Source organism: Erigeron canadensis, chromosome 1, assembly GCF_010389155.1.
Source record: "Erigeron canadensis isolate Cc75 chromosome 1, C_canadensis_v1, whole genome shotgun sequence".
Classification (NCBI taxonomy): Eukaryota; Viridiplantae; Streptophyta; class Magnoliopsida; order Asterales; family Asteraceae; genus Erigeron; species Erigeron canadensis.
The window spans coordinates 11,244,676-11,264,838 of NC_057761.1; the positions used below are offsets into that span (position 1 = coordinate 11,244,676).

The 20,163-nt window shown below is 33.6% G+C and overlaps 2 protein-coding genes across 3 annotated transcripts; both read right to left on the bottom strand.

The window, feature by feature from the left end:
• Positions 1 to 5,064: 5,064 nt before the first annotated feature.
• On the bottom strand, positions 5,065 to 7,256 carry LOC122609317 (12-oxophytodienoate reductase 1-like). Its single transcript, XM_043782372.1, has 5 exons — positions 7,154 to 7,256; positions 6,780 to 6,920; positions 6,341 to 6,471; positions 5,945 to 6,106; positions 5,065 to 5,863 (listed from the first exon to the last, which is right to left on the bottom strand). Exons 1-5 carry the CDS (start codon positions 7,225 to 7,227, stop codon positions 5,277 to 5,279), a joined length of 1,095 nt encoding a protein of 364 aa, XP_043638307.1. The 5' UTR covers positions 7,228 to 7,256; the 3' UTR covers positions 5,065 to 5,276.
• Positions 7,257 to 8,029: 773 nt separating this feature from the next.
• On the bottom strand, positions 8,030 to 15,676 carry LOC122585526 (SPX and EXS domain-containing protein 1-like). 2 transcript variants are annotated; one of them, XM_043757653.1, is made up of 14 exons: positions 15,465 to 15,676; positions 15,220 to 15,269; positions 15,030 to 15,115; positions 14,091 to 14,129; positions 13,865 to 13,957; positions 13,661 to 13,777; positions 13,294 to 13,389; positions 12,071 to 12,184; positions 11,865 to 11,918; positions 11,049 to 11,096; positions 10,349 to 10,499; positions 9,513 to 9,678; positions 8,953 to 9,022; positions 8,030 to 8,429 (listed from the first exon to the last, which is right to left on the bottom strand). In XM_043757653.1, the coding sequence occupies exons 3-14, from the start codon at positions 15,102 to 15,104 to the stop codon at positions 8,172 to 8,174; spliced, it is 1,281 nt and encodes a 426-aa protein (XP_043613588.1). In that variant the 5' UTR covers positions 15,105 to 15,115; positions 15,220 to 15,269; positions 15,465 to 15,676; the 3' UTR covers positions 8,030 to 8,171. The 2 variants fall into 2 exon arrangements, with proteins under 2 accessions (XP_043613588.1, XP_043613586.1); XM_043757651.1 differs by having other exon boundaries at positions 15,220 to 15,344.
• Between the last annotated feature and the right edge of the window lie 4,487 nt (positions 15,677 to 20,163).

The following is a 20,163-nucleotide window of genomic DNA, read 5'->3' on the forward strand; positions in this document are numbered from 1 at the left end:
GATAAAACTAACGGAAGTTAGTGCCAGGAATTGCTGGTAACGAAAATGAAAAACTCATGGACCATTTGCAACGAAAAAAAAAACATAGGGAGCAAATGCGAATATGTCAAACCACATAGACCATTTGTGACATTTTCTCTTAATCTAAATTCGAATTTTGGATCTTGGAATAGGTCAGGTGTACTTGACAAAGCAAAAGGCACATTATGAGAAAATGACCTCAAAGTGTTAGGCTTCAACCAGAAGATATATTAGGAGTTAAAAAGTCAAATTGTCTAATGTATATATGGACTACTTACAGATCAAAGGAAAGTTGAGCTAAGATAATGAATTACTCCGTATATATCAGTCATCAGTGTTGATGAATTTTCGCCCATCCATAAGGCTACTGTTGATGAATGTTGTTTAAAATGATCGATTGAACTATTTGGTTATTATTTATTATAAATGGATTGAGATTCTTTAAAGTTGTAGGTAACTTTATTAGTAAAGTTGTGAATTTTGACCTTTGGATTAAAATCAATAGTCAAGATCAAAATTTGATATTTAAATCTTGATCTTTGATTTTAATCCAAAGGTCAAAATTGCTCCAACTTTATTTGTAAAGTTAGTTTTAACTTTAGAGAATCTTTATCCTTATCAAATGGGTATGCAAATTTGGTTGCAAATATATAGTTGTCGTCATAGGTTTTTAGTGTGATAGTTATGTCACTGAACTTATAATTTAAAGTACATATTATGAGGGACAGAGCAATTATGAGGGTAGTGAGGTCAACTGCTTCCACTTCAATTTTGGTATAATGTAATTTTTTAAATTTTAAATGGTATATTTATAAATTTTTCTGAAAATAAGAAAAAATTATATAAGAAATAAATATAAATGTTACCTCCGTTGCTATAAGCTTATTTTTTAAAAGTCGTCGGTCATCAAAACATTAATTTTGAGATAAATCTCTCCAAAGGCAGAAAAAAAAACTTGAGTTGTTTTAATATTTAATAGAAAGAATAAAAAAAGGTTAAAGAAAAAACTTTTTGTTTGGGTACATATGTAAATATGTAGTACATCAATAATGTGGTCGTTTGTGGAATAACTATTTCTTTCAAATTATTATACATCTATCATAAACAACTAATTATAATAACCATAATAGTTCTTAAGGTTCTTAAAAAAAAAATGAGTTCTTAAAATGAGGGTCCCCTACAAGCTAATTATTAATAGGGAAAATAATCTGTGTGTGTATGTAATTTGTCTTCAGCTACTATTGTAGGAAAGAAACTTTGTGTTGATTCATTGTATATAAGTTTGTCTCAAAACTGGACGAATTGTGTAAGAAATCGGGCGGATACCAACGTGGCACCATCAAACATCTGATACGTGGCCCAATGAAAGGCCACCACATCAACATTTAGCAGATTATTTACACGATTCATTCAGTTTAGCAGGTTACTTACATACAATGAACTAAAATAAAGTTTCTTTCTTACAATAGTAGCTGAAAACAAGTTACATACACACAGATTCTTTTCCCTTATCACTAATAATAAGTATAGTTTTTGGGTTTCTTGCGTTATGATTTAATACGGTTTCATTCAATAAGACTTTGTCTGAAACTTGTGGTCTTTATTTTTTAAAAAATAAACTGGTATGTTCAAATTGAGTGTTATACCCAGTGTGTGGGACGAAATTCATTTGAAGGTCTATTTTGTATTCTCGAGCTTGGGTCCAAATTTTTTTACATTCTCACATATGACTTTTATAAGTATGACAAACACTTTTAAAATTGACCCCTCACACAAAAATTTCTGACTCCGTCTCTGCATATTAAGTTTGATTGGAGGTACAATATTGTTGATTGTTATCATGCGACTTGCGACATTGTTAAGATTTGAAAATGCCATGAAAAAAAATCAAAAAGTCGTTAGGAAAATTTGTGTTTCCGCCTATCATCGAACGTTCTTTTATAATATGAATGTTTTTGAATACCATGAACATTTTTATTAAATAACCGCACAAAAATACTTTGTGTATCTCTATCTCTATATAGAAATTGCTCACGTGGCACTCTCTGAGCCCGTCATGTCAGCATTTTCTTACGTGGCGTCACCATATCGATCCTAGAGACATGTAAGCATCCACGTAGTAACCTATTTTGCTTAGTCAGCTACCACAAGTATTTTAGAGTAATAGTGATTGGGAGTAGAACCCACAATCTCCAAGTTGGGAGGGCTTATTTGCCATGTGAACCACATGATGTTTTGTTTATTTTTTGAGATCCATACTAATAAACAACCTTAACTCCTGTAATGTCCTATGAAATTAATAAATAGTGTTTGGATCCACACGTAAATAATTTTACTCTTATTTTATGAAATAATAACTGACAATGAATATAATCCGTAGGTTTCTTATTTATTTAATATTTGTTAGCTTTTATTAAAATTGATAGTTGAGAATTTTTCCTTTAATACAAATAAAAAAATAAAATTGATTGTTTAATTATGATTTGCTTATCATAAGTACTATAAAATTATAAGATTGTTATTTTTAAAACTTTTTAAGCCTTGATTGCTTGACACACCATCCATCGTTTTAGTTTTACTATTTCAAAACTCATTTGTATGTGATGAATTTATTCATAATTTTCTATTTACACGATTGTGCATATAATGAGATATATACATACTTCGTTGATCATTAAATTATTTAACTTTAATATTAATTCATCATATTCTTAGCTTACAAGTGTTAACAGTAGCACTAAGTTTTTTTTATTAGTATCTAATATTATTTTGTCAAAATGAGAGGTATAACCTAGCATTCAACTTATTTCGTCGGATAGAAAAATACATTTTCGTATTCAAAAAAACCAATTCCCGAATCTGTTTGTTTTGCAATGACTATTTGACAAAAGTCAAGGATAGGGTTTTTCAAAATTGGTTTTTACTTGAGGAATCTCATATTTAGTTATAGTCAATTTTATTTTGTCGTTTCAATAGTAAAAAAAAAAATGCAAGAACTGAATGTTTTGATTTTTGGCAATAATGACAAAACTACAAATTCCCCGAAAATATGTTATTTTCAAGGATGTTTTTTTATCTATAATTTATTTTATAATTAATCTTTTTTTTTTTAATTTAAATTAAATAAGCAACACTTTCTTTGTAATAAATATTAAGTACCTACCCTATATTGGTTACTCATTTTGTGAGTTTCACATGAACAAATATTTATAAATGCTACAAGTTAGTTTTATAAAATCAATTTAATGGCCTTTTCTGAAAGAAAGCCATATGAGATGAGACATACCTAAACCTGTTTTGTTCACTCACTTGCAAACACCCCCCCCCCCCACCCTTTCCATTTATATGGATTTTTGGTTTTGGTTCAACTTTTATATGAGAATTGTGACTAAATAGTAATATAAGATCAAAGAGTTATGAGCGATCAAGCGTTTAAAGGAGGTCAACCAGTTGATTGCTTTAAGCATCCTAACATAGTTGGGTGTTCATATAATGTGGTGGTATTTTTATAATGGGTGATTCACTATGTCTATTTGGAGTAGGTTTTAGTTAGTGTACGTGTGTATGTATCCAATATGTTCATGCATGTAGGCATAAATATGCAAGCTGGAAAAGGTTAGGCATTTTACGAGGTTGTGTTCATAAAATCATAAAAATAAATTTATTATTTGTTTCAACTATAATTTGCTTTCAACAAGGGCCTATATGTGTTTAAACGAGGTAGTGTTTTGTGAAAGGGGACAATTATCTTAACATATACATTTAACTGTAATGTAATTTCATATGTTTCTATAAGTCAAAAAAACTTAATATTTCAATGTCGTATAGCTAGGTCACTCTAATTTACATATTTGATGCAAATTATCTTTGCAATGAGCCAACGAATTAGTTAATGTCTTCATTTATCGTGTTACTTATGGATTATTGATATGTTAGTTATTGTTACCATATATCATAATGATGTATACACATAGGAACTGAAATGCAAATTTTTTTTTTTTTATCGATACACAACTACTTTGACAAGAGACTTTTAGCAAAACCTAAAGAAATCATTTTCTCAATTTATTCTAAAACTAATAGTAAGTGGAAAAAGTTAGTCTAAGACGAACCTCATTCGATTTACTTCATTACTTGATATGGACCTGAATTACCGGATAAATATATAGCCTTGAATAGCCTTGGAGCAAGTGTTGGTTAGTGTACGGGTGCTAAGTATCTATACGTGTCCAATATGTAGAGGCATGTAGGCATATAAATATGGGCTGAAAAATGTTAGGCAAATGACGAGTTGTGATTATAAAATAAATAAAAAAAAAAGATTTATTTTTTGTTGCAACTAAAATTTGCTTTTAGCAAGGGCCTATAGGTGTTAAACGATGTAGTTTTGATTGTAATTTAATTTATTATGTTTCTATATGCCAAAAAATATTAATATTTAAATATCTTGTAACTTGTCACTCTAATTCATATTTGATTATTTTCGCGATAAGGCGACGATTAAGTTATTGTCTTCATTTTGTGTTACTTATGCATTAGCGATATCTTAGTTATTAGAACCATATCATATGATGTATATGCGTAGGAACTGAAGTGCAAAAAATGTTCATGGATATACAACTATTTTGACAATACTTTTTGCAAAACCTAAAGACATCATTTTCTCCCTTTATTCTAAAAAGTTAGTATGGTGCAAAAATACCATTTAGTAATGAAAATAGAAGACTATTCAAGGCTATATGTTTATCCAGTAATTCATGTTAATATCAAGTAATGAAGATAGATCTAATGAGGATTGTTTTTTAATTTTTAACAGTCTCTTATCTAAAAATGCTTTAAAATTTAACACCTTTAGTTTTGTTGATATTTTATTTTTGATTCCATATGAATATGTATTTTATTATGTGCATAACTTTTTCGTTGAAATTTATATAGTTTTTTTATTGCATGTCATTTACGATGAATTATGTAAAAAATAAAATAGTCGGTGCAACGCACATGTTTCACCTAATATATATATATATATATATATATGATCCTATATTATGTTTTGAGCAGTTTATTCAAGACGATACACATTCACCACTAAATCCTTGGAATACATCGGGGAAAAATGTATATATGTATATATTTAATAGATTTTCATACAATAGGATAAAACTAGATCATCTTTTATTAATGTAATAACAAGATCTTGACTTGATGATGTTCCTTTAGTCATGCGTACAATAGGCTTTGTATATCTAAATTTGACATCATGCCTCAAGAAATGGATAATCAGTGTATCCCACAATCGGATCCTGAGTATAAAAAGTATCTCTGTTGTACTTGTTAAGAGTTGTATCAAGCTCGAACCGTCTAGGCAAATCTGGGTTAGCCAAGAAAAGTCGCCCATACGCAACCAAATCTACATTGCCTTCGGCTATGGCGTCGTTTCCATCATCTTTCTGATAACCACCCGAGCTAATAAACGTACCCTTGAAAGCTTTCTTCACTGCAAGAGAACTATGCGTAGTTTCGGACTTTTCCCCAGTTATGTCCAATCTAGGTTCAATGATATGGAGATAAAGGATATTATACTTGTTTAGTGCATTGGCCATGTAAACACCCAAGGCTTCCGGGTTAGAGTCACCACACTCCATAAAATACGCGAATGGAGACAATCTTATACCAACTCTGTCACTTCCAATCTCGTTTGCAACTGCTTCTACTATTTCCAAAGCAAACCGACACCGGTTTTCTAGGGATCCACCGTATATATCTGTTCTATCGTTTGCTTGGTCTTTCATAAATTGCTCAATTATGTATCCATTTGCTCCATGGATTTCTACTCCATCAAATCCTGCAAATTTGATCAAGGAGTGTGTTACGAATTGTTTAAAGATTATAACTATGTGGACAGGTTAATTAACTATATACTAACCTGCGTCAATGGCATTGCGGGCAGCTAGCCTAAAGTCGTTAACTATAGCTGGAATTTCTTCAATTCTTAGTCTACGAGGTGGAGACCAATCTCCACCAGCTAGGCCCGGAGATAACTCTTTGTCTGTTGAAGATATCGGAGCTTCACCATTAGGTTGGTATCCTGATTGTCACACAATAAGATATATGAAGGATGTAAATGTTAGTTACCGGCTTGATATATCTAAAATTCACTCAAAATGCATTTTATATTGACGCAATTCACTAATGTCAATATGTGTAGCGAACCACCTGAACGGGTGTTGCCCCTTCACCCGCAAGAGGGTGTGTTACCTCAAGTATTTTATATTACAAACTATGATATTAAGGAAAAGGTTTTGGAAAATTAATGACATACCATAGTTTGAGACACGACCTACATGCCAAATTTGGCAGAAAATGATGCCACCCTTGTCGTGAACCGCTTTCACGACTGGTTTCCATGCTTCCACTTGATCCTTGGTCCAGATTCCAGGTGTGTCAATATACCTTTTGATTTGTATTTTTGACAACAATATCATCGATTAAGTATTCATAATATGATATGAATATGTGAATGTAATCACATTTTAGAACTTAATTGTAATGATACGATTGAGATCCTCTAAAATTATAATTTCTCATAAAAGCTATCTAAATGTCAAAAAAAATGTTAGTTGATTAAATAGGTCTTTTCTCTTTTATTTGCGAGTGGACCTTAATCACGTTTGAAAGTTGAAACAGTTTAGTTGGTTCAACTTTACTAATGTTTGACATTTCAATCTTAAAAGATCTCAATCTGTATTATTAGTACTCACCCTTGTGCGGTGTCTGAGACCCCAACTGCTTCGGTGATAAGAAGACCACCTTGAGTTGTTCTTTGAGAATAATACAAAGTAGTGTTGGAATGTGGCATGTTATCATACGATCTATTTCTTGTCATTGGTGCGAGAACAACCCTGTAATAATCATTTTGAAATATTATTTGTAACTTGTATATGTAATAATCTTGAAAGCTAACAGAAGGACAGTGGAGCCCCATTGATGTTTATATAAATAAATACAAAAAATTACGTTTTATATATTGATTGAATTGGGGCAAAACAAATTGTTCGAGTCCCGCAGGAGAAATTAATATTGATTGAATTAGGGCAAATCAAACTGTTTGAGTCCCGCAGGAGAAATTAATTACCTGTGGGAGAGATTGAAGTTGCCCATCTTGTATGGAGATAGAAGAGGAATTCTGTGAGTGTTAATTGGTGCCATATTGCTACGTGAAATTGTGAATCTATGCTTTTAAGATCTTCACAATTATAAACCGCATTTAGATTCTTTAAATTATTACATTTGGTGCATTATTTATGTAATTACGTACGCCATTACCTCATAAGCCACTGGGTCAAAGTAAAAGACATTTATATTAGTATTTATATATATCGTTTATATAAATGTGTTTCATTTTAGATTTAAAATTCTAAAATATTTCACATTTGTTTATTCCAAATTGCTGAAATATTTTGTCTTCTTTATGTCAACGAATCTTTTAAACGTATCTTGGGAAATCAATAAAACTTTAGAATTTTTTTAATCAGGTCATTCGTTTGTTACTAGGAGATATTTGCTCGTCTGGCTGCTTTGCCCAAGATGGTGGCTTTATTTTTTACCACGCTTGGGTGCAGTTAGCATTGCTTTCAATTCATCAAACTTCCATGTAGAATCCATATGATGCATTAACGTAGTTTGTCATTTGACGTAAATACATTCAACCTCGCAAACCACCCAACCCAATCCATTCTCCCGAAAATAAACCCACCTACACTATCACCACGACTCATGTTTTACACCATGCCCCTGTAAATCAATGACTCCCAACAATAATTGCCTGAAACCACCAAAAATAACACGTAAAGGGGTTGTCATCAAAATACAAGAGGCCCGTGAAAACCTTTTTCTGAGCTAAAACCTAGCACAGCCATAAAGATATTACAGATAGTAGTAAGCAAGTCACAAATTTAAGCATGAGTTCGTAAATCATTAGATTAGAAAGTTGTAGCTAAGCGACCATTGCTAAGATAATGACTAAACCTATTATAATCTTGCGATATTGGTTTTCAAGATACCCATACAAAATTGAACGTGCAAAAATAGTTTACCAGATAGTGAAATACGAAACACGAACTCAAATGTTAGTCAAATATGCAAATATCTATCTATACATTGTGATTGTTCAAGCTGAGTAGTTTTTCCTCTTCACCAGAGATGTCACCCATCTGAACGTTAATGTTCTGTCTCGAGTTCATTTTGTTCCACTCATTTTCTACACGGAAAAATGCCCATTGGAATCTGCGGAAAATCTCTAATGTGGTAATTGCAAAAACTGTGAGGTGATTATGGCGAAGATGGGCAGATAACTTGTATGTCCAGGTACAACGCAATATCAGATTGCTTCCTATCACCCAGAAATATACCTGTGCAATCCAAAAAATACACAGAAATGTTGAGCCAAACCCAAAGATTTCACCCTTCTGCTATCAAGTCATAGGTGGTTGGTAAAACGGTCAAAAGGGTTCAGGTCAAATAGGTAATTTTTGTCAGGCCACGGTGGTTTGACTCAAAACACTATTTATTATTTCAGAAATAACTTAACACTACGACAAATATAATTAGAAGGTCTAATGCACTATGCACTAAAAACTACACTTTGAGAAACTTCCAACAGTTTGACTTTACTTTCTAGCTAATTTGTTTATAATATATGTTTGTCATGTCTTAAAGCCTACTCACATTTTTAAACCTCAAGATATCTTCTGTTTGGTTGTTCAAACACTGATTTTCTATCCCATGCTCCTACTTTCAGACAAGATGATAACCTTACACAATGGGATGTAAACACACCGCATTTGTGGATCCATCTAACAAGCGGGCGAAAACAGAAAAAGCCCATATTGATAAGCAAAATCTGCAAACTCATTAACACGAAGTGATTCTTACCCATTTTTGTCCATAAATAAGTTGCGAGACGAGATGTGGTTTGGTGAACTTGAAGATTCGAGTAAAGCAGCTGGTAAGAAGTAAATGGTTATTAGAGTACTCCGCAGCAGGAAATTAATTTAATACATAAAAGAAACAATAAAGCATTATACTCTAGAAAGTAGAATTTGAGATAACTATTTATGAACTTTGTGAAGCAGACTGAATAATATAAGCTCATGTCCTGTTAAGTAGTATTAGGTCAATAGGTCATGAGTTGGAAGAACTACCAAGTAGATATAAGACGATCAGATTACTGGACAAGCATTGTGGAAGCAAAGCCACACATACACCTAGACAGTTTACAAGTAATAAATTCCAATAGCACACATTCTCCTATATAATTATACCTATATCTCATACATAAACTGAAAGTTCGGGTAATCGACTTTAGCTTCAACGTGTTACACACATGGGTATACAAGATTGATGGAAGTGATAACACTAAATAGCATACTCGCTTTGGATTGATTGAAGTATCAAATGTTAATAAATCATGACTATAACAAAGTTTTACATACCTTAGATCCCAATCTCGAGTCACATCCCAGTAAAATGAGTACAGAGAATTTAAAAAACTTGAGAGTAGCCAGAGAGGTCGGTAGAAGTTAATCCAACTGTCGGGAAACACATGATACTTCAAAGCAGAAAGGAAAATCACCGGTACAGCAGTTGAATACTTCAATGCTGAATCATGGAGGAGCACAATCATTATGAATAAGAAGCTACTAGATATAAATCAATGAGGGCAATGAATTGCTATAAAAGTCATACCAGTGCATATACTCATGTAACCAATTGACATTTTCATTAATTAGGCGCAATATGGTGTGCGTGAGTCATGAGTTGGGTAATAGGTTCATATGGGTTCCATTTAAAACAAATAACTTTTAGTACGAAAAAAAAGGATAAGGTACGGTTACACTCATACACTGAGGATGGATTTCGATCTGTTAGACCCACGTGACCCTTTTTTAGTTCACTGGCTCACTTATAGGTAAATGAATCATATTTGCAACCTCTTACAGATCTAGTTCCCAAACATCTGGTGCTGATATCCACACAACTAGATGTAATCATATCGATGAATTAAATTCTATATCCCGTTTATGTTAACTACATATAATATATAAGCATATAACTCATATAGACAGATACCTTTAGTGCCAAACTCTATAACTATAATAAGGGTGGGACTTTCATTTCGAAAAACCCGCTAATCTTCCTGACAAAAGAAGTCTTTAGTAGACCATAAAATGTATCAGCCTATAATGTGACAAGCTAGACCGATACAACAAAAAAAAACTGATACAAAAATAGCTAAAAGTCCGGGAAAGTTATTAAATGTAACTGTTACCATTAAGTAAAGAAGTTTTTTCCTTGGTATCCTTGTATTGTCGCAAACATTGAAAGAGACGAAATATATAAGGCAATACAAGAACAATTGGAATAGCAACGGCATGACTGCCACAAACGGAATCAGCTTCAAACCAAGCAATGGTTGCCACCTGCAAATAAATATCAAATCGGAATCCTTATTTAAGCAACAAAAACAAGGTTTGCAATAAATCAGGAGTCATGGGTAGCAGAGTTTTGTATTAGATACTTACCATAACTTTTAAATTAATAATAAGCCCCATTACACTTGCTACAATTCCCATTTTATGGGACTCGTGCAATGCAGTGTTGGCAGATAGTTTAGGGTAGTTTATAGATTTTTTCAAAATTTGCATTAAATTAAAATATTAGATCTTTAGGGGGGAAAAATTTGCAGCATTGGTAGAATCGTCGGTGTAAGAGGGGGGAGAGAGAGGGTGATGTGTCACTTTCTTTTATTGGGAACCGGGAATAGGCCAATTGGTGATATTGGGATGTTACTTGATCATAAAAGGTATCACAAAAACTATCATGACTACATACAGACTGTGATAACTAAGCTTCAATTAAACAATGAGAGAAAGAACAACAAAGTTTGTTTAGTATTTTTACATGATCGAAGTATTGGCAGTTTTCTAAATAGAAAGTTAATATGAGTATAATCAAGAGTGAATACTAACCTGCTTGTGAACCATTCTGCAAACCGAACGTTCCAAATCTGAAAAGACCTGCACAGAAAAATAAGTTCAAAAAGACAGTTGGGTGATAACTGATGATCAGTTGAGTAAAGCTAGGCCTAACTAGGTGTTTTCATATTTATGTAAAAATCCATTTTCTTCCAGTTACAATCTAATTATATTAGCCCTATAATTACAATAACAATCACTCTTTACCCAACAGTCAAAACTTTGCAACTAGCAATATTCACCAAACATACCCTAAACACAAATATTCATCAAATTAAAGCCAATTGACAATTAGCATCTAGCTAATTTAATAAACTATTACTGTTTAGTGAGTTTGACAAACTTTATCCTCCTCATGCTCCAGAAAGATGCTCTAAGTCTCTAACCATATAAATGCATATAGCTTCACTTATAGTCCTACATTGGGGGTTTGAGTTTTATATCAGGGGTTAACTACCGTAAAAAAACTACATACAACGTAAACTCTCTTACAAAACAAATGTCCAACCAGCGTAGCACTCTCCGATAGCAGTTGCACTGGTTTTAAAATTGAACAAGAACTCTACTTGATCATTGAAGTCATACTATCTCACAAAGTTGGGACTCTGGAGTCTATCAACCAAAGTTCATATTTATGTCTCGAAGCTTGTCCTGATCTTTGAACTTAGCTATTTAGCTAACATCATAAGAAAACATTTGATAGGTCAAATCATTGACTTCTTAGGCACATAGTATTTGACGCGCCTGGTATGTCTGTAGTCAAACACAGAACTGAACTGCTAATTGCAATATTCATCAATAATCACATACCTTTGACATTGAGGTCAATATATCAGCCACAAAAAAATCAGCAAATGCTATTGCCTGTATAAATCAAATAAGACAAAAAGTCACTTCATATGTATAGCACAATGACAATATAACTACACAGCTAGGATTGGTTCCTAGCTACTGACACCACTTCACTCATCAAAATAGATATGCCCTAGCATAAATGGAATTATTTATGGACTTACCTGAAAAGGAAAGACAATTCTCCAGAGCGTCCTTAGCAGATAGAAGCGCGTTGACAAATAAAAAATATCAAAAGGGAATATCAGGATAATTGCAACAGCAGTATACAGGAGTACCTGAAACAGATCATGTGTCAAAATTACTGTGACTTAAAGTAGTAACTTGTAAGCATATAGAAAGTTACAGATGAGTAATATGAGTATAGGTTAACAAAAGCTCCTCGGAATTACAAGGGCCAGGGCTGTAATATGAATTATGATTCACCGCCATTATAGTCTACAGCAACAGTAATAATACGTTTATACATTGAATAACATGAAATTATAATTTGCTTGTGGGTCCATAGTTATGCCTTTGATTGGCAATGCAATATCTGTACAAGTGTAATGATAAGATGTGTTGGACTTACAAAAATATCCATTAGATGCATCATGTGTGAACCAATCATACAATGAGTGGCCTAGCTTCTTGCTGTCATGCTTATTAGAGGTCATTATCTCACCTTGCTAATGTTAAATAGTTAAATACTCACTTTGCCGAAAAGTGCTACATGCTTATTAGTAGTCCTTCCCTCACTTTGCAACTGTTATATAGTTAAGCACTAACTACATCTAGATCCATTTGTCACATACTGCATTATGATTGGAATAGGTTATCTGCCTAAGATAACAACCTAATTTTCCAATTGAAGGAACATACTACTTTTTGGCCCAGGACCGCGATTACACTTTTAGGTAACTGTTCTGTTCAGATGACTGTAGATAAAGCTTATATCGCAGTATGATACTTACCATGTGATGATGTGCTCTTAATATGTTAACATGCACATCAGCATCATCTTGCGCTACAAGCCTTAGTTATAGCCATTTATAATTTATTTATTATATATAAGAGAGAGAGAGAGAGAGAGAGAGAGAGAGAGAGATGATCAAAAGAGCAAATGGAGACAACTTATAATGGCCCATTTCATTTTCAAAGTTGGGATAACTTGAAAAGTATGTTGTTATTTTGGGTAAATGACCCTTTATAAAACTAAGATATGCATGCAATTCTAATAATGATATGTGAACACTAAGTTATAAATCAACTGAACAAAGACTTCTATTACTCTTGCATTTAGATTGTCATCAATATTGTTTGTGGAGAGAGAAACATGTTACATGACATCATTGCACATATGAAAATCAGATACGAAAAAAATTGTAAAAGGAAGCATCTATTACACTGGTTGAGATGCCGCCCATGACACTTCTCCATGAGAATATAGATAAAGATATGATGTCATGCTCGTTGGAACAATGATTGTCATCCATGTGGCACACTGAAACATAAAATGACTATGAGCAACTCTAGTAACATCCATTGCAAGAAACTTTAGCCAATAATATGTAAATGATAACCTAACTTGAAATAAAACATAATCACAGAATAGGTATCTATTTTCTTTTAATTGGCCGAAAGGCTTCAGGGAACTCATTATTTAATAAGTTGCACCACAAATTCAACAATCAGCTAATAACATAATTATAACACATTATGTAACAATAAAGGAGTGATAAATTGAATAATAGATGAGATTTCTACATATTTACCTTCCATATTTCTTTATGACTAAGATGATTCTGATCAAGATCAAAAATCTTGGAATAACTGACGTTAGACTGTGCAAAAACCCATAAGTTTGCACCCCAAAACCAAACTGCAGCGGTCTGCACATGTTTATACACAACAAACGATGGATTACTGACCGAATTATGTTCCGCTTTACATAAAGTAAATGCAGAGGCGTCACTCACCACAAGAAGAAGAGGATTATAATACAAAAACGCCTCATAAAGAAAAAGATCTCGCAGGTCCAAACTCATCCTCATGACAGAATCCCATCCAATCTAATGTATAATTTATATGAATTCGTTATGCGAGTTCAATAACAATAAATAGTGTAATGTGAAATACTAGTAAGCCAGCCGAAAGATATGTACTGTCGGAACACTTTCAAAATGAAAGATAGATAAAACTGACCTTGCAACAGCTAAACCCCCATAAAAAGAATAGCACCACCTGTAATAGCACATCAATTGATATCATTTAAGACAGGTAATCTCAGAAACTAATATAGTTGATGCATAGCAAAGTCGCAAAGAGTGGGAGAAGATAAAATATTACATTAAAAGAACCATGTTTCGCTTATATGGCTTCATACCAAAAGACACTAGGATCTCTTGAAGTTCATGCCAAGGATATCCAGGATAAATTTTAACATCAAAGCATTGGGTGTCTAATTTTCAACCAAACTATAAAGTATATATGTGAGACTGACCATTACTCAACTTAAAATCAGATATATTCACAGCATCAAATCTCTTTAGCATCAAGAAGAAAGATGCTATTATTATTCATAAAATGCACATGTATTTATAAGTTATAACCATTAATAGAGAATTAAGGGGTTTGGACCATTTGATGCAAGCTACAAAAGAATATATCTAAATTCGCAATAAATCATGGTATTGTGCGGTAACCTACCTCTGCTGATAATCATCCATATTATTTCATATTAACCGCAGCAAGACTAATCATTAACAAATGGCAAAGTTACTTGCATGGATAATGAAAGCACTCCGCATTATGCGATCATCTTAAGTGATTATTACAACCCCGAATAGAAAAAGCACTTTAATTTGATTATACCAAAAAACTGATTTTGCAGTCAAAACCAGACCGCCCAAAGCCCATCATGTAGATCAAGCTCACCCAACACCCTGCTCATATAGTGTCCCCGACCAACTAATTCAGGAGCTTATGTGACAAACCAGGTTCCCAATTGGCTCCACTTCCCATTAAACCCGGGACACTTTACATCTCGAGAACCAACTAAGCTAAAAGTTTGAGGTTATCATTCCGCAATCACTTTCAAAAAACACGTCCACATAACAGCACAAAAACAAAAAATCAAACTACCTTTAACCTCCAAAGCAAAACCGGGGAGGGTAACATAGCACCAGCTACCAACGGTGTGCCCCCGGCAACCTTCATTCCACTCGTCTCTATCAAACGAGGAAAAAAAAACAAACAGTTAGCAACCAACAAAGCAAAACAAAAACAATAGCCGATCAACACGTATTATGAATTTCGAATATGGGACTCTTACCAAGAAGATCAGAAAACAATTGTCTACTTCCAGATTTGCGTAGATGTGGACTATTGTTAACAGGAAGAGTTGTCACATGTCCTCCAAACATAGATATAACCAAACTATAATATTTATATAATAATCTGCAATTATATAACATTAACATACATACTTTATATTTAAACACAGCTATATATTGCAGATGTACCGTAATAATATATAATATATTGAGTAAATTGTAAATGGGGGAGAGATGAACATACCCTGGAAAATGGAGATTAAAGGGGTTTTTGGATGTTTGTAAGAAGAATGAATGAACGAATGCAAGTATTTGTTATTATTATTTTAATGTTAATAATATTAAATGGGATGAGATGAGATGGGAGTTGTTAATGCTGGTTTTCTTCCGGGATCTCTCTTCCTTCCTTCCGCAGGCTGGCTGGATCTCGCGTGAAGGTGAAGAATTTGGGGGTATAATGTAAGAATTAAGGAAAGGAAGAAAAAGAAAAGTGGGATTAATATTTTAGTAAATCTTTTAACAATACAATTAGGGTTCTAGTTTGGTTAATTTAAGACCATCCTTAAAATAAAATCATTAGAATCAAATCTTAACTATTCATTTTTTTATCTCCTCAAATCTTTAATTTTGTTTTCTAGAATCCGACGTTATCTCCAGCGATGGCGACGACATTTCCGGCAATGTGGATACGGTACAGGCGTTGTCGTCATCCATTTTAAAGGGGTTGTCACCGGACGCATATGAAAATGATATAAATTTCGGTACAGGCGTAACCCTTGCTTCAGCATCATTGCTAGGGTGGTCGGACATGATGGTGGTGGCGGTGGTTGTCTCGCCGAAGAAGAAGGGGGGAGGCGGAGACGGTGGCCGGAAATTAAGGTGGTGGCCGGAGATAAAGGATGAGGGAGGAGAGATAGTGAAATAAAAAATGAATTGTTGAGATTTAGTCCAAATGGTCTTAAAATAACTTTTTCCTAGGGTTCTAAGGATTAAATTTATAACTGATAATTCGGATAGTGGATTTGTCAATCTGAATTTGAAATTTCAGATATTCGATAATTGATATTTGAAATTTCAATACTAGATTATCTTTAATTTGAAAATTTTCAAAATAAAGAAGTTAGTAAGTAAACATCTAATGTTGTATTCCTTGGGTTTTTAATCTCAAAACTTTGACAGTGTTTGGGGAGGTTAAGATGTAGATCGTCTTATCCTGACTACGACGATGTAGAGAGGTTGCTTAACTATCTATCTGAAATAAAAAAAATAAAAATACCTCCAGCTTTACAAGGCCTGAGATAAAACTCTTGTCTCCAGAGGTAAGGGCGTTAAGGTCATCTCCAATGCTAAGGATGTTCTTTAGTTGTAACATCATATCCTTACAAATACTTCAAATTCTTTAATTTTACCTCCAAGCATCCTTACGTACAAAAAATCTTTAGCTTTGGACAAGTTAAGGACATGTCTTTAAGTAAGGACATACACCAAAAAATGTTTAGTTTTGGACATACTTCGATAGCAAAAGATATCCATGGACAACTAAAGGCACTTAAAGACATTGCATTAGAGATAGTCTAGCCACTAATCCAACCTTATCACACAATACATCATTGGTCGTTAACATTAGCTTCTAACATTAAAAACTAGGGTTTATGGCATACAAATGTAAGCATCATCAAATCCAAATAAGATTATCTCAATTAATCCATAATGTAATGATTAACTAAGTTAAACTAATCTGACAACAAAAACCACAATTAGCAAATCCAATTTAACTTAAATCATCAATCTCCTAAATAATTTTTTATTTCGAGTCCGTTTAACCTTCTTGGTTTTATAAAGTTTTTTGGCATCCAAGTTGAGTTGGTAGATGACATTTACTCTCGTTTGCATCATCTCCCATGAACTTGCGTTAATGTTAAATCTCATTAAGTACCAAAAGTCTACATTTATAAACTCATTTAAGTATTAAAACATGGCCAAAAGATATAGGAAATAATCACTAAATAATCACTCATCACCAACTAAATTTCTTTTATACCTTCTTTGACATCTAAGTTGAATCACATCTTTTTTGACATAAAGATTATACGAGAGCAAGTACCCACGCGTTGCGGTGGTAAAATGATGAGGGTGATATGTCATAGAGTGTGATAGGTCATAGGAGGTGATATGTCATAGAGTGTCATAGCCAAATGTCTTAGTCGTACGGGCTCCGTCCTCGGATTTAAAAATTTGTCGAAAGTATATCGAATGACATCTCTAATGAAAGAGCATGAAATTTTAAGAACACTCATATAATTTTTATAATTTATAGACGTACGGTTTTTGAGATAAAAGATTTTGAAAGAATTAGAGGAATAAAATGATTTATGGAGGAAAAAAAAAGTTGTATGCATTGATGTATGGTACATCATGTATTATCATGTGTATATTGTTGAAATTAAATATTGAAAAGTTGAAAGTTGAAAAGTGAATTTGCTTTATAATATAGTATAGAAGTATAGATATAGATATGCAGGTTGAAAAGAAGAGATGCAAAAGATAACATTACCGTCTCGCCCCCAATTCCCTATTTTCCCTCAAAGATATCTTAAGTTTTAAAACACACGCTCCTTGATGGTGTGTTTTTATTATTGTCTTTAAATTTATATGTTGTACAAGTAACTATCTAAATTAAACATACGTAACGAGCAGAGAACCCAGCCAGTGTAGTATAGTCTAGTGATAAGCTACAGGATCGTTCGCACGGACGCGTTGCTTTACCTAATCTAGTAGTATGTGCAATTCTAGTTGTTTTGGGGGTTTGTCACTAACTCCTAAATAACTAATATTTTAACAGTAAATTAAAATAGCCGCAACCGTTTATTCAGCGAGAGGCTAATCTGAAAATGTTTGGAAAAAGCAAATAACAGTAATTAAATTAAAATCCTTGTTTGGTATCTCCAATCTCATGGTACGGCCAAATACTATTCTACTGGTTTGCTAGTCTATTGGAAACTTCATCACGACTCAAATTCTCGTTAGATTCACTTTGCCTAATTAATGGTGTTGTTGCTAGACTCAAACTACCCTATAAACAAATTCTCACTAGATTCATTGTTTAAGCATTAATGACCTAAAGTTTGTGTTACTAATTCATCTTTTAATTACCCAGCTCTTAAGCCATGGCTAGATATAATTCTCTCGGGTGACCACGGTGCTCGTTTCCAAGTCAAAGGATCGCGTCTGACATTGTTAAGCTTAATGTTCAATTCATCCTAGTTACTTTGGTTCTGGATCCCTCGGTTACAAGTAAATGACTTTTTACTTCTAGTTATAGACCGACTAGTCGTTTTCTATCCTAGCATATTAGTCCTAGTGTATGATCATAGACAACCATCAGAATTAAACTAATATGTTCAGATATAAAACCAATAGCAACATGAATTACTAATAAATATAGATCTATGATAAACAGTAAAACACATTCCAACAGAATCTAAACAAACACAGTAAAACAATAAAACGACTACATGATCACATCAATTCAAACAAGTATTCAGCCTAGCATTATTAAAGGAATAACAAAGTCTGAAAGATGAAAGACATTGTTTGATAATATAAAGTAAATAAAGATGAAAGATCTAGACCGAGGATGAAGATCGGAAGGTGTTAGAAGCTCCAAAACCTCTTTGGAATCTGCAAAGTCGACCTAGGTTGTTGCTGGGCGGCTAGGGCTATTGAATCAGCTATCTCTTAGGGTTTTGAGGGTTAGTTCGACCTTAATAGGTGTTTAAGTCGATTTCTAATCTGGGCCGACCAGCAGCACTGGTGGGCTTACCAGCGGCGCTGGTGAATGGGGAGCGGCGCTAGTTGTTGGCCAGCGGCGCTGGCTTGGTAGCCAGTGGCGCTGGTGGTTGCTGTTATTCTTTGTGCGTCTTCGTTTGGCTCTCGAATCATTTCCTTGTGTCTTGTAACTTCATAGGCTTCCTTCTTGAGTCACTTGATGTAACACCCCACCATTGGCGGAAACATGAGGTGTCATGAAAAGTACAGCACGATATGAAATTACATAGATACTGCTAAATGAATCAGAATATAGTAAATATATTCCTAAAAACATGAGTTCAAAGTCAAAACAATGCTAAAATAGCTTATTACAACCAAGTCCATAAAGAAATAATCCAAGGCATGTAGCCTTAAAGTCTGACAATAAATAAAGGAGCACTAATCTCCGAAGTTCAAGCCTAGCATAGAAGTCTTTATCCCTGATTAGCCTGAGTACCTGAAAAGTATACTAAAATGTGTCAACACAAAGGTTGGTGAGTTCGTAGGTTTTATGTCAAAAAGTCTAGTCGAAGAAATAAGTCTTTTGTCGATTCTTTTAAGTCAAAATAAGTATTTGTTCAATATATAATGAGCAGAGTTACGCCATATAAGTCAAAGTACTCAAGTCTCAAGTCCAAGTCTCAAAGTCTCAAGTCCAAGTCTCAAAGTCACAAGTCTCAAGTCCAAGGTACTCAATGTTCCCACAGTACTCAAAGTACTCAAAGAGTGGCCTTACGGTACCTGCCTTAGTCCAAAGTCTCAAAGTCTCAAGTCTCCAATACACACAAAAGCACGTCAATTAAGCACGTCATTAAACACAACAACAAACACATAATCACATACATACAATAAGACAGAAGCACGTCAAATGGCATAAGTAACTCTATATGCACATGCTCAATATTGAACATAAACAGAAATTGACAAAACTGTTCAAAAAGAACGAGTATACTTTTCACCCTAAAACATGTAAAAAGAGGGGCTACGAAACTCACCTGAAAAGTGTTACGAAGGTATAACGAACGAGCACGACAAACACAATCAAAATCCACGACAATCAACACCTACCAATAATACATGACAAGTCACAATGAAAGTCTTTGGTCTTAAGTCTTAGCCTATTAGAAATGCCT

What these genes read in the sequence shown, in the direction of transcription:
- LOC122609317 (XM_043782372.1), bottom strand. Translation starts at nt 7,227, where the DNA reads ATGGCACCAATTAACACTCACAGAATTCCTCTTCTATCTCCATACAAG. An exon ending in AACTTCAATCTCTCCCACAG is followed by an intron (nt 6,921 to 7,153) that starts GTAATTAATTTC and finishes TGATTATTACAG; the next exon opens with GGTTGTTCTCGCACCAATGA. An exon ending in AGGTCGTGTCTCAAACTATG is followed by an intron (nt 6,107 to 6,340) that starts GTATGTCATTAA and finishes TGTGACAATCAG; the next exon opens with GATACCAACCTAATGGTGAA.
- LOC122585526 (XM_043757651.1), bottom strand. Translation starts at nt 15,310, where the DNA reads ATGTTTGGAGGACATGTGACAACTCTTCCTGTTAACAATAGTCCACAT. An exon ending in TATTGACCTCAATGTCAAAG is followed by an intron (nt 11,097 to 11,864) that starts GTATGTGATTAT and finishes TTTTCTGTGCAG; the next exon opens with GTCTTTTCAGATTTGGAACG. An exon ending in TTATTTATGGACAAAAATGG is followed by an intron (nt 8,430 to 8,952) that starts GTAAGAATCACT and finishes TGGATTGCACAG; the next exon opens with GTATATTTCTGGGTGATAGG.